The 13,901-nt window shown below is 41.8% G+C and overlaps 1 protein-coding gene across 8 annotated transcripts in view; it reads right to left on the bottom strand.

The window, feature by feature from the left end:
* Positions 1–299: 299 nt before the first annotated feature.
* The window catches only part of LOC139605607 (LIM and calponin homology domains-containing protein 1-like), a 96,702-nt gene continuing 83,100 nt past the window's right edge, over positions 300–13,901 (bottom strand). For 5 of the 8 annotated variants that reach the window (XM_071457228.1, XM_071457222.1, XM_071457227.1 and 2 more), the window contains 15 exons: positions 13,447–13,764; positions 12,710–12,812; positions 12,395–12,498; positions 12,201–12,306; positions 11,542–11,616; positions 10,344–10,372; positions 9,387–9,500; positions 6,653–6,745; positions 6,323–6,487; positions 6,123–6,217; positions 5,744–5,905; positions 4,847–4,942; positions 3,781–3,889; positions 3,332–3,434; positions 300–2,429 (listed from right to left, as the gene is read on the bottom strand). In XM_071457228.1, coding sequence (XP_071313329.1) covers positions 2,404–2,429; positions 3,332–3,434; positions 3,781–3,889; positions 4,847–4,942; positions 5,744–5,905; positions 6,123–6,217; positions 6,323–6,487; positions 6,653–6,745; positions 9,387–9,500; positions 10,344–10,372; positions 11,542–11,616; positions 12,201–12,306; positions 12,395–12,498; positions 12,710–12,812; positions 13,447–13,764 — 1,698 coding nt within the window. In that variant the 3' untranslated portion in view covers positions 300–2,403. The remainder of the gene's footprint in view (positions 2,430–3,331; positions 3,435–3,780; positions 3,890–4,846; positions 4,943–5,743; positions 5,906–6,122; positions 6,218–6,322; positions 6,488–6,652; positions 6,746–9,386; positions 9,501–10,343; positions 10,373–11,541; positions 11,617–12,200; positions 12,307–12,394; positions 12,499–12,709; positions 12,813–13,446; positions 13,765–13,901) is intronic. The other 3 variants (XM_071457224.1, XM_071457223.1, XM_071457226.1) reach the window with 3 other exon arrangements.

Genomic DNA, 13,901 nt, shown 5'->3' with positions numbered 1-13,901 from the left:
ATATTATTAGGTTTCCAGCCTCATTAGGACACTACAGGTTAATGAAGGATTAAATTAAAGAAACCAAGCATGAAGCATTTGAACGAAACACACTTTGAGCTTCATCTTTCACACATCTGCAGTGTTTAGAAGCCAGTGGCAGGAGTTCAACTACATTATCAAATATTTGAAGACGGTTATTTATTTATTATTTATTTATTATATTCATTTCTTTGCTTCATTCAAATATTTGTGGTAATTCATTGTATTATTTTTTTAATTTTTGCAGGACAGATGTAAAATTACAAGACAGACGCACATTTTAAATTTATAACATTTTATTTATAAACATACAGTATGCTATAAATGCCATTGCATTTAAACATCAAATGAATCTATATTTCAGATAGTGTTCAGGAGAATATTACAATAAATACAGAACAGACGTAAAGGTTTTCATTCCCCAACTATCTTGTGAAAGAAGACCGTCTGAATACAGAGCTCCGTCTCAAAGATCCCGCTATAAGAGACTCAGCCGAGGTTTATTCATTAACTAAATAAGGATAAAAAATAAAATAACACAATTGGAACAGAAGCTTAAAAATACTGGAGATCAGAGAGATGAACCTGGAGGAGAAGCTTGGCTATAGGATGCAGTTCAGGAAGAGGAGGAGGAGGAGGAGGAGGAGGAGGAGGAGGAAGAGGAGGAGGCTGCTAGTTTGCTTTCATACAGCAAATCATTTGGTTTTAGGCTTAAACGTGCATTTTTTTAAACATCCACAATACATAACCGAGCTCTTCTCATACAAGTTCATATAAAGAAAAGAAGCAAGTGACTTAAAATGTCCAGCTGGCGGCACAGATCTTTAGTTTTCATCCAACCAAATATTGCACAGGTGCAACTGCTGCTGGTATGTGTGTTCATATTACCTCTGCTGTTTAACTAGATGTAACATGTACTGGTGATTTCTATGTTTTTATTTCATTTTTTTATTTTTATTTTATAAATGAATCCTAGCACTGAGCAATTATCAAAATTACCTCAATTAATAGCATACAGAAGTCTATATCGCTCTAGAGTAAAACATTCAAAGATCAATCAATGGCTTCCCCTGCAGTGTCTATACTCTATACTGTGTATTCTTCCAGATAGACAACAAGTCTATTCCTTTCTTTGCACTGGATTTATCACTGCAAATCACAGAGGAATCACAGGGGAGAAATATGCAATTAAAGGTTGTTGTTCATGTGAAAATAAAACAGTACTTATCAACTGAAGTAAAGCGTGATGTGAGGGAGGGCTGCAGCCCGACTGTCTGCAGTTCTAAGAGTTCAAATTTGGCCAAATCCCTCCCCCCACTCCAAAAATAAAAGAAAAAAAGGAGAAATAAAACACCATGTAGCTGGTGTTTTTTTTCCTGCATCACTTTGCTTTCCTAAGGCACATTAAAGTCCTGACTTTCCAAGCTGAAAGGCTGACCGAGGAACAACCTGCTGCGACCCAAACGCACAACAACAGCTCTCAAGTCGTGTTATTGCCCTAATGATGAACTACGTCCATAATATGTGTTTATATTGTAAGATCATTTTATTCTGAGCACAGAACAAGAGATATGAGCGATCACTGTTTTGGCCAAAGGATCTAAACTGTGGATCGAAACAGTCGGTTTATAGTGACCTTCACTGCACTTTTCTAAATGAAGCTTTTGGCCTTTATTGTTTTTTTTTTCTTCCAGAGACATCAAATTTATGATATTTTTCAGATCCAGCCTGTTAAGAGAAATTAAAAAAAGTCCAATCTGAGCTGCCTCACCAGATATCTTTCCATATTTTTTTCTAGTTTCATCCCAAATTTAGAAAATAAATCTTTCCTAAATTATAAAAAATGATTCAATAACTATGTGATATTCTGCATTTCCATTATATGGAACCAAATGGTAAATATTCACATTTTTTTTCCCATACAGGAAACTTAAATCTGATCCTATTTAACACCATATTCTCTTTCTATGTGTTCATTCTGACAGTACAGGGGGTCAACACAGCCTGTCTGTGTTTGAAGCATCTGTTAATGTTATTGTGTTTTCTTTTCAACATGGCCGCCGCCCCAGAACAGTCTCCCTCCGTTCTCTTGCTGCAAGATGAAACAAGTCTGTGGTAGTACGTGGACCAATCGAATCCAGATTTCACTCATGTATCAGATGACATAAACACGAAGAAGAGATATATATATATATATTTTTTTTTTTTAAACGTTTGACTGTTCCCAGATCCTCATTTGGCCCACATGATGAATCTTCATGGGTTATTGAGCTGCAGAGGATGCAGAGATCCCGACACACTGTGAAGGACATGATTTGCAGATAATCGTGTTAAAACAGGGATGGGGTTTCTTCCATGAACCTTGTGCTTTTCTGTTGAGCGTCACAATGTGGTGGGCTGTCCGGCCGCTTGAAAGGAAAGAGAAAGAGAAGGAAACCCACAATTTTTAGAAATCACACTTTCTGGGATTTTAACCTCAATGACATGAAGGTCTAATAAAACAAAACCTCTTAAGTTGAGAGTCTCTTCATTAGATATTGTGGTTTCCGAAAATCTCCAGATGTAAACAGCTGCCCAGAGGTTATTTAAACATGAGCATGAATTTTTTTTCTTTAGTGCAGTTGAGGAGGTGAGTCATCCTCTCACCAACTGTAACACCACCAGCCTCTCTTCCTCCTGATGCAGCTTCAGATCCATCCCTCTGTTCAGCCCTGCCTCACCGTGTCTGACACGTCTTTATTAAAGCTGCACCGGCAAAGGTTTTTATATTAAAATCAGCCTCTCAGCAGGGCTGCAATAAATGATGAAACCTCTGAAATACACCTTAAATTTATTAATCATAAAACAGTGTCACATTAAGTTTGAAAACAATAAATCAAACAAATCTTTGTCCGTTTTTCTACCTGGTTGGTGGTGACTGGATTCACGGCTTTATTGAAAACTGCAGTTATTCATTTAAAGTGAAATATGGCTCTCATTAGCAAACAATAAGGAACAATAACACTTTATCCTTTTGCTATTGTTAGAGAATGATACAACTCTGTTTATGAGCATTATGTAATGGGCAGGTTGTTGATTTATTTCTGGTGGTTGTGTTTTACGCTGCTCATGATGGTGGTTGATGTGCTGACAGAACCTGACAATAATCATAATTTTTGCTTTTGATGGATGGATACAAACATTTGTACAGAGATGGCAGAAACAGAGAGAAGGAGTGAGGGGAAAAAAAAAGACAAGAGACTGGAGAAATACAGGGCGGTCGAGGGGGTGAGGAGGAGATGGGATGGGAGAGAGGGGTGGGGGTACTCACAGCGAGAGCGGATGTAGCACTGGTGGCAGTTGAGGAGGCCGTTTCTGATTCGGACGTCCGTCCCTGTGGTCGTGTCGCCTAACTGTCCCTTACACACCCCACACTGAAGAGAGAGGAACATTAATTAGGCATTAATTCATTATTATTCCAGCTGAATGTTAAATAATAATGCTGCTGTTCATCTGTATCTTTCTTTTTGTCAGCAAATACCATGAAAAACCAAAACACTGTCTGTGGCACTCACTGGTTCTTATTGAAAAAAAAAAAAATCTTCAAAAACAAAAGTGTCATTTTTTTAAAAGGCTCAGTCTTTTTCTAAAACAGCTGTGTACTGTGGTGTTAAGTGAATGCAGCAGTCATACGAAGAAAAGAAATGAAATACAGGATGTGACTAAATCTTTGATGAAAAGAAGAACGAAAGGACGTAGAGCCCTCTTTGTGTCGCCCACCTTAAAGCAGTGGATGTGGAAGTAGAGGCTGAGGGTCTCTATGATCATTGCTGCCCCTTTTCCCAGCGGCTGCCCACAGCTGGAGCACAGCTTCTTCCCGCTGACAGACCTGCAGGGGAGGGAGAGCCATGCAAAACCTTTGATACTTGTAAATGCTGTAAAGTGCTGGCCTCTCTCCTGTTATTCCAGCTAAACTGGGTTGACAGTGAATATAAAAAAAAGCAACAGAGAGTTAACGTTAACGTCAAACTGGAAAATGAAGAAAGACAAGAAGAAGAAAATGCTGCTGATCATCCAGCATCAGAAAACTGTCTTACATCCAGAATATCTCGTCCTTCACAATAAACACTGACTGATCCTGATCCAAAGGTTAAATAGCTTCCTCTGCATTCCCACTGTCCTCGCAGTGGACAACAGTGAACCAAAACAGATGCATTACATTTATTTTATGGGAAACAGGTGTGGTGGTGATGTGTGTGTATATATATGTATATATATATATGTATATATATATATATATATATGTGTGTGTGTGTGCGTGCGTGGGGTATATTCCACACCCCTGCTCCTCCTGCGTGTTTTGCCTGTCCACTTGTCACTCTGTGTCCTTGCAGTTTTTGTTTGTATTTCTATTGATCAGGCGCCTCGTGCTATATTCATCAGGGTCAGCGAGCTCGCTCTCTGCGCAGCTGACGTCATCGTGTTTACTGCTCGAGTGCTCCCATCCCTGATACCGATCCACACGTCTCTTGTGCTATTTTTCACGGATGCTTTTAAATGCATTTTATTGACATCTGATCTTGGACTGAAGAAAAGCCCTGGTCTTTCATGAGAGCTGGGTCTTTGATATCTCTGGAACATTTACAGTAAAATGAACAAATTAAAAACTATAAATAAACCTCTACTAGGTTTTATTTCAACTCCAGGCAGGCTGGAGGCAGGTTGCAGTGGTACATGTTATGATATGGGTTGAGAAATGTAGGCAGCAAAGCAGAAAATGACAATGCAGAAATGGCCCCCCCTCCGTCCCTCCCTCCCTCCATGTGGGGTGTTTGTGATGCAGTACCTGTTGGGAGTTGGAGGCTGTGAGTCTGGAGTTGGTGAACATGCTGCAGGGGGCTTTGATGAGCTGCGGCTCATGTTATTATCAATGGGACCACTCCTGGAAATGGACAGCAACATGCAACATGATGATGACTCACAGATACAGCGACACTATTGGCTGCCGGAGTCAAACATGAACCAATCCAGGCCAGGGCCAAATCTACTCAGCAGTGTTTGGCCAAAACCAGCCACACTTCATTCTTCAAAATGCAGTGTTGCTACAGAATATGATTCCAACGATAATGTTTAAAACGCATTTTTCTTGTCATGCAGCACTAAAGCTTTACACTGTGTGGTGGGGGCCTATCAAGGAGAATCACAGGTACATGATGCCACCTGCTGGCCACACAAGCAAAGTGAAGGCGCTGCCAAAAGATCCAAACTAAACAGAGCCCTACTTGCTGCTATTCCAGCGATCTGAAACACACATTTACACCTGGGATCAAATGTAAGATGGTAAAAACAATACGGACGTGAGGAAACAAAACATTCTTTTCAGCAAAAATGGGGAAGAATCTCATGCACACAATGAAACAGTCTCTTGCAGACAGAATTGTCTTAATACACAACATGTGTAATAATATAAAATACACTTGTGCTGTAAACACTGCTTGACACGATCTCTCTCATTTTGAAAGTGAATGACAGCCTCTTTTATATGATTGCAACAGTGTGTGTCCCTCACATGTAAGAGGGACACAGATGGATGTCAGATTTTTAAAGGACCGAAAGCTGGCTTGAAGAGACAGCATCTTTCTCCAACTAGCAAATCCTTGAAATGTGGTGGAACTTTGATTGAAGGCCATCTCTCTCTCTGTCTCTCTCTCTCTCTCACACACACACACACACACATACACACCTCCTGTCTCCTGCAGGCCTGCTGGGCTTGTTGCTGTCTGCTGTGAGATCTTGTTGTTTCTTCACTGGAGTTGAGGATTTGGCCGACATCGCAGGAGGTTTCTGGCCGTTCTGCAAACTGTGAGCGAGTGTTCCTGGCTGACTGCTGCTCTGACTCAGTGAGCTGAGGATCACAGAAAGAAAACATGTTGATAAAAAAAAAAAAAAAAAAACACATCAAATATATTTTATAATCCCATTCAGTTTGTTTTTTTTTGTGGAAAACTGACTTGAAAACTTTGGTAACATCTCCTGAGACTCATTCTAAGTTGCTGTGGATCAAAGGTTCTGCTCAAACTGCTACAGTGCGACATTTACTGCTTGAGACACTGTTAACCGACCTTCTTCCTGTCTTCATGCTGTCGTCAGCAGTGCTGATGTCACTGGTCCTGTCATTATCTCTCCGTTTCGCCTCCACGTTCTCCGTGCTCCCCCTCTGCGCCATCCAATCAGAGAGCGGGAAAAGTTAGTTAAACAGCCAATGTGTCCACTCATGAGAATTGAGCTAGTTTTAACCTACAACAATCAATCAGTTACCCACCGACTGCCTCTCCAGAAGTTCCTGTTTGCGTTCCCAGTCAGCCAGTGAACGGACGATGGTGTCCTGGGGCCCGGAGGTGGAGGAGAGCTCCCCTCGGCTGGGGGAGGGCAGGGCCGAGGAGCGGGGAGTGAGAGGCGTCACAGTCTCCTCCAGGATCTTACGCTCCTGGTTGTGATGGGAGAGGTGGGTGAGTTACCGACAACGTGCAACTACTATCACAGGCAACTCACACCTTACACTGATTTCAGATATTCTGACTGTATGCTCTACTGAAAACAACGTCCAACACATCACAGCTGCAACATGTGGACCCCACCCCCACACACACACCTCCTCATGGTACTTCCTCTCCTCCTCGGCCACCTCCCTTTGCGCTTTCTCCCACTCCTCCTTCAGCTTCTCCTGCTCGCGCTGGTACTTCTCCTGTTACCATGGCGACAGACACATGACATACAGCACAGAGCCTCAACGCATAGGAAGACTAAACTGTCTGCAGGTGGAGGTTTTGGCAGGAAAACAGAGACGATGCGCAGATATACCTGGCATCAAAAGATCTTTGAGAGGCTTTTCAAAAGGCTTCGGCCTTTTTCTGAACCAGTCAATATTAAAATTCTCTCCTGGTGCATGCCGCTTAATTTAATCCTGCATGTCCTGCTGTAGTGACTGGCAGACTATGTCAGATTTCTATGAGGGATGCTCTCAGTGTACACTCTGGATGTAAGCATTGAATTGGAGGCATAAATGTTGGCTTGCTATTCCTCTGTTATGGCTAAACACTTGCTCAGATCTGATTTGCTTGTTAGGGATAAAAAGCAAAGAAAAGAGACCAGACGCAGCAGTCCAGACAGAAAAAAAAGCAGAGCATGCAAAGTCCGTGAAGCACAGGGTTCCTACACAATTTTCATTTCAAAAAATCGTCCTAAATCTTTCAATTTCATTTAGGTTGTTACTTGATGCACGCTACAGTAAGTGGGCAACACGACCACAAAAAGGATGACATCCCTCAGATTATCGTGCACAAGCACAAACCTTGTTAGACTACTTTTGTTCAGTTGTGTGGGAACCCACAAAAAGAAAGCCAAATTAAAGACCAAAGGTTTAAAGTGAAAGCAGCTTAGGCGAGACAGATGGCAGACTGAGGTCGAAGCACAGAGACAACACAGAATCAACCGGGGAGGTAACAAGCACATTGATGCACCAGACATTCATCCATTTCGGTGCATCTCATCTCAAACAGTCCTGCAACGACCGGGAAGAAGAGAAATCTGCTCTCATCACTGTTGATCTCTGGATGTTTTTATCAAGAAGATACTGTAGATGAGTACAGTATATCATGGATACTAATTAATCCAGCAAACGTTTAAAGATATGTTGAGATATGAGATATGCACCTCTTATTGGCTGAGGAGAGAGAGGGTGGTTTGGGCAGCAGCAACAGCAGCAACCTTGGACAGAGTCCTTGTCTGTGTTTGTGCATGAGATGGAGACGAGGGATAAAACCAAACCGGAGGTTCTTCCACTGCACAAAATCGCCCTCTAGTGGTCAAAGTGCGCACAGGAGTAGCTGGGATGTGCCTTCAGAGGGGGATATGCTCAATATAAAACAAATATGGAGGCAAGCTTCGCAAGTAGCAATGAAATGTGGTTAATTCTTCTGACTGTAAGCTGAGCAAGTCAGTGGCTGGCACACAGAAGCTTACTGTGCTATTGCATGGTTTGAATTCACTCTCAGGGTCTGGTAATCAGTAAAGTATCCCAGTACATGGGCTTCGGTGAATTGCAGTTAAAAGACATTTAAACACCTGGGCTCAATTCTTTTTTAAAGTGAAAGGTTTAAAGACAGTTATATTAAATATAACCTTTTTAACTCTTTTACAGCGACCACATGTCAACATCAAGTTAGACCTTTACATCTGGTATTACAATGTGATGTGATGTAAATGTGTTGCTATCTGAATGTGAGCGGATCTACCTGACATGCTCTGGAGGAAGTCTGACTGATCTGCCACCACCTCAAATCACTCAAGTGCAGGTTCTGCTCTGGTGGACAGAGATCCAACCTCAGTGAGGATAATGACAACACATCAAAAAGAAAGTGTAAACCCAAAGGAAAGATTATTATCTGTATACAGACCACATTTTAATACCAGGTGTAAACAGGATTATAGTCACTGCAATCCAGTTTAAACAATATTTATAATGTGACCTAGATGTTTCAAAAACACACTGACTTTTCAAGGAAACTTGAAGCCCAGTTTAAAGCCAGATGTCCAGATATTTTTAACTGCAACTCATCCAATCAGAACTTATATACTGTGATGCTTGAATTATGCATTTACCGGTGTAGTTTGTTAACAGGTCATCAGTGATCCCTGCCTGCCATCGATACAACATGCAAATTACTTCAATCTAAAGTCTCTGACCCAAACTCAATAATGTTGGCTGTACTAGTGACTCACTAGTGGAGTTTTATTTATACTCTAGAACAGCTGACAACAACAACAACACCACCAACAACTACAGTTTCTATATTTTATTTAAGCTAAATGATTATCCACAACAGCATTTGTTAGCTAAAATTTGAAAAGCTCTTTATCTTTAACAAAGGTACATCTAAACACCTATGTTGCTACAGCCTCATGGAAGGTGTAGCTGCTGAGTGCTAAATAGAAAATAATCATGTCATACTTAAATTTAAGGTGCAAACAGGCCAATAAAACTACACGTGCTGACTGCCAAACTTCAGCTGTGTGCTTGAAGATTATACAGACAACACTGTGAAGACTCTTCCAGCTTGTAGAAGGTGTGTGAGGCCTTATAATTATCTAGCATGTTGATTTACAATGAGGGCTGAGGTTTACCGCCACCAATTATTTCTTTCAGTAGGATGAGTTTTTTAACTCAGTGGCTCAAATGCAAGAGATATTTATCGCTAAAAGTCAGTTCTGCACCTAATCCTCACAGCGCTGGTGCCTTGCTCTACCCACTGAGCTGCTGATGGAATTGAACCGCTAACCTTGCAGACTCATGCGTCATGCTTTACCCTGTGAGGTTTACTGTGTACCTGCAGCATGCGCTCCTGCTCTTGCTGCCACCTTTCCTGACGCTTTCGCTCCTCATCCGGGTCCCAAGACCAGCGGTCACCCCGTCTGGCCTGGGGCAACACCGGGACTGACACCTGATAGACCCCAACACACACACACACACACACACACACACACACACACACAGAAACATACACACAAACCCACGCACACACACATATCAACATGCACAAAGACACACACGGCACACAAATAATCATGCACACATTCGCACCCACCCATGGGTCAGTCACACATAAACACACACATTCTCAACCAACCGTGAAGCCAGTCACAGATTGATATGGCCCCCGACACACACACGCACACACACATCAACACCAATGTGCACACACATCCACCACAGGAGAAGAAGAAGGGAAGGGAGGAGACAGAAATAGTTGGTCTACCACAACAGCACTACTCCAATGCTAGCCAAAGGACTCCTACTAAGGAGAGAGAAGACAGAGAGAGAGAGAGATGAGCTCAAATGAAAACGAAAGCAGTCTCAGCCGTCGTCTACAGCATCCTCATCTGGCATGCTACATCAGCAGCTCTGTGTGTCCTATGAGACGTAGCTGAGCCCTGGAAACAGTCTGAGCCAAAGCTGCACCAAAAACTAAAACCTGATCTCAAAAAATGATGAACACATTTTACTTCACTGGATTGTGAGACATGATTATTAGTGTTTATAAAAACTGGGTGTTTACAGGACACAGGATGTAAACTCCACTACAGAAAGTGTTAATGTTCATGTTTTTGCTTGGTTTATGTTTGCGACTCACACTTTTAAATCTCACCTGTAGGATTTTGAAAATTGTTTTTCTTTCCTCCTGATTTTCAGTTAAACTAAACTACTGGTACCCACTGTAACGCAGGAGGTGTTAAGCCAGATGAGAAGCAGTAAAAGGGCTCTTCAGTCAAATGATTTTACTCACGTTTCCACGGCGATCCTTTTCTGCCTCTTCTGTAGAATAAGAGTGAACATTAGTTACAAAAGTTTAAGCAGACGGTTTGGACACAGGTGATCAAACTAGATGCCTTTTTTGATGGGAGAAATATTAATGGAAATGAGAATGTGCCAAGTGGAGGATTGAGAACCTGAGAAGGAAAGATGCAGATGAAGGAAAAAGAGACAGACCAGGACACAGGAAACCAGTCCACCAAAAGCAACAAACTACAACTACACGTTGTCTGATCCATCAGTCAGACGCAGTGTAGTTGTCTTTTCATGTTCTTTGGTCTTTCTTATTTTTACCATCAGCTATAATCATGTGGAGAAGTGATCAGGATGTTGAGGTTGAACTATTTCAAACCGACTTTTGTAACTTTTGGTGGAAAAGCTAGAAATGCAAAGCGCTATGCTGAGGCTATCAAACAGTTGATGAGGATAATTCAACAAGTGAAAATATTCACCAGATATGAGGGTTTATATGCAAATCCATGTATAGATTTTAGTCACTTTCTCTCCCATCACTGTTTAGAAACTTCTTTAATTGTAATTCTCATAAAACTTCTCATCTTCCTCTTTACAAGACAAAACATGGCCATCTGATGTACAGATCCTTCCTTTAATTACATGATTTCTCTGCTGATTGGGGGAAATCTTCTAGTAATTTTGTGCCATTTCTTTGTATCTGATAAATCATGTTTTTTTTAATAGTTTAGTGTTTTTGTTTCCTTTTTTTAATAACTTATGGCTTCTCCTCTCCTGTCACAGCTGTTTCATTTCCATTATCAGATTTTACTTTATTGTTTAATGTGTACACATAAAAAAGTAAACTGAATTAAATAGGGGACCTATGTTTTTTGAGAAAGGACCTTACAACAATTCATCCTAATCAACATGATGATACCAACATGAATCAAAATGAAGTTAGCTGTTTCACAGTCACAATACACCGCACCGATGAGTTAGACCTGAAACAACTCTGCACTTGTTTCATTGTGCATCATTGTAGCACAAATGAAAAACTTCCAAACACATTTAAAATGGAGTTAGAACATCACCGATCATCCACAATACTCTGGAAATGAGTTAAAAAACGAGGGGGTAGGGAGAGCACAGAAGAGCTGGCATCGAGCTCCTGCAGGAATGGCAGGGGGACCCTGCGCATTCACCACCTGGGGGTTTACCTGGTGGAGCGAAGAACTCCCAGCGTAACTTAGGGTTGCTGGTTGCCAGTGGAGACGTGACACTGTTTGCAAACTCTAAAGCAAAATTAAAAAAAATATGTGGGTGGAAGTAAAAGAGGAAAGGAGGGAAGGAGGAAAGGAAGGGAGGGAAGGAAGGAAGGAAGGAAGGAAGGGAGGGAGGGAAATGATGAGGGATAGAAAGATGTCAAAACCAGGTGTTGGAATGGACATCAAGAGAATTACAGAGGTCAGACTGGGGGAAGAGTTTCACAGAAACGCTCCAGTGACACTGTAGGCTAAATGGACTCTAAGTGGATAGGCAGTTTTTGGAGGTTGTAATTCAGATTCAGTAAAAAGTCAGTGTGTTTTCAACCAAACTAGAATTTCCAGACAATCCCAGCATGAGAGCTAAAACATGGAAGGTGAAGCAGGGCTGAGTGCAGGTTGTCAAAATAGGCCGACAAGAGGGACAAATCATCTCCAGCCTCTTTGACTCAGATTCTAACATCTAGTGGCACAACAGCAAAACAGAAAGATTGCCAGGCTGAAAGGCAAAAGAGAAAAAACCAGCAGGAGGATTATGCTACTCAAACTTAGAAAACAAGGAGATGGAAAAGAAGCTGCTGGTTTGGTTACATGGATATGAGCAGTTCACTGACCTGCTGCTGTTTCCCGCGGTGGGTGATATCCAGATGACCCTGGTGCAGCTAAGCTCGGTACGTTCTCTCTTCTCTGTGACAGCTCCTGGGAGCTGGGAACAGTTGCCTGCAGGGAGAGTCAGAGATCATATGTAGGACGGCTGGCTGATGTGTTTGGTGGCTGAGGTTTATAATAGTCCTGTTGGCAGCTTCACCTGTGAAGTTACTGGCTGACTTTGCTGTGCGCTGATCTCAGACTGGACAAGACTGGAGATGTTCTGATCAGGTGGTACGGCTGTTTCTTGTTCTTGTTTGACTTCTGAAAACACGCAGACAACACAACTTCACCACTGATTATAACATCAAATGAAAATCAGAAAAGTTAAGACACTCCTTTTACATTTTTTTCCTCACAATTGTTTTTTCTCTTTTTCATATTTTCCCAAAGACTCTAGTTCAGATTACAACAGTCCACGACCTGAAATGACAAGTCTGCGAGTAACCACAAGGTGTCAGCAGGCTGTTCAGACCTGTAGTTGGTGCTGGTTCAGCTGCAGCATCAGACTTTTCCTCTGGAGCAGCTGCTGTGTGGACTCCAATCTTCTCAAGGCTTTCTTCTGGTTTCTGCAGTTCCTGCACAGGCCATAAATCATTTCAAATTCAATTACCAGTGCATAAAATATGTCTAAAAAATAGATTCCAGTTCAAGATAAAGTTAACTCAACTTAACTCAGATAATTTCTACAGAGAAAGGGAATGTGTTGTGCTGTTTAGTATTTTAGATGTATCTCTTTGCAGATTGAAGTCATACTAAACATGTTAAATGTGGGCACCTGAAGGCAGACAGTAATTATTTTGGTTTCGATATAAACAAAGCAGAGCTTTCTGCTGCTGTGACTCCAGAGAACTAATTTAATTTAAAGAGAAATTTAAGTGGGACACTACAAAATATTACAGTCTGTGCCACAGAATCCACACTGGGTCCCAACAAATCATCATCTGGCCTCTCACTGAAAACTACAACCTAAATACAAGGACTCAGCCTGGCTATATAATGTCAGCTCCTGGTTACATTTTATTTGGATAGTCCATCTACAAGGAGGTTACAGACTACTGCTCAACTATTGTTCCACAATGTATATGCAAATATTAAACAGTTACTTAACCTTTTCATAGTTAGGGAAACAGTTAAACTGGTGAATCTCAGTTAATAACCTGCTGCAATATTACTCTATAGCAGCCAACAACATCAGCTCCTCATCCTCACCGTTGGTAGTGACGTGGGCCGACTCGGTGGTGTCGAATGCTCTGTGACTGTTTTCTCTTCTCGGACGTCCTCAGAAGCTGCTTCACTGCCACCTTGTACCTCCTCCTTGGCCTTTGTTGACACTGGGCTTCCTCCAGCGGGGGAGGTGCGTGGACTGTGTGCGGGTGATGCTGCTGAGGAGGGAGCATCGACTGTGCTGTTGCTGGTTTTGGAGGGGGACGCCTGGAAACGAGGGGGAGATTCCCTTCCTTGACTCTCAGGTGTGGTGGGAACGTCGTCACTTCCTATGTTGCCGTTGATTCGAAGCGAACTATCCGCCTAGATCAGAGGACGACACGTATGATGTTGGTTTGATTTGAGCCTGGTACAGGTAATTGCATTAAAATATTAAGTAACTTAACATAATTCCAGACAATACATTGCCATTAGGCTGGACGCTATGACTTAAATCCATG

Source organism: Trachinotus anak, unplaced genomic scaffold (genome assembly GCF_046630095.1).
Source record: "Trachinotus anak isolate AG129_WGS33_773 ecotype Australia unplaced genomic scaffold, CSIRO_AGI_Tana_v1 ptg000021l, whole genome shotgun sequence".
In the NCBI taxonomy this organism is placed as follows: Eukaryota; Metazoa; Chordata; class Actinopteri; order Carangiformes; family Carangidae; genus Trachinotus; species Trachinotus anak.
This window is presented reverse-complemented; position numbering and strand designations above follow the sequence as displayed.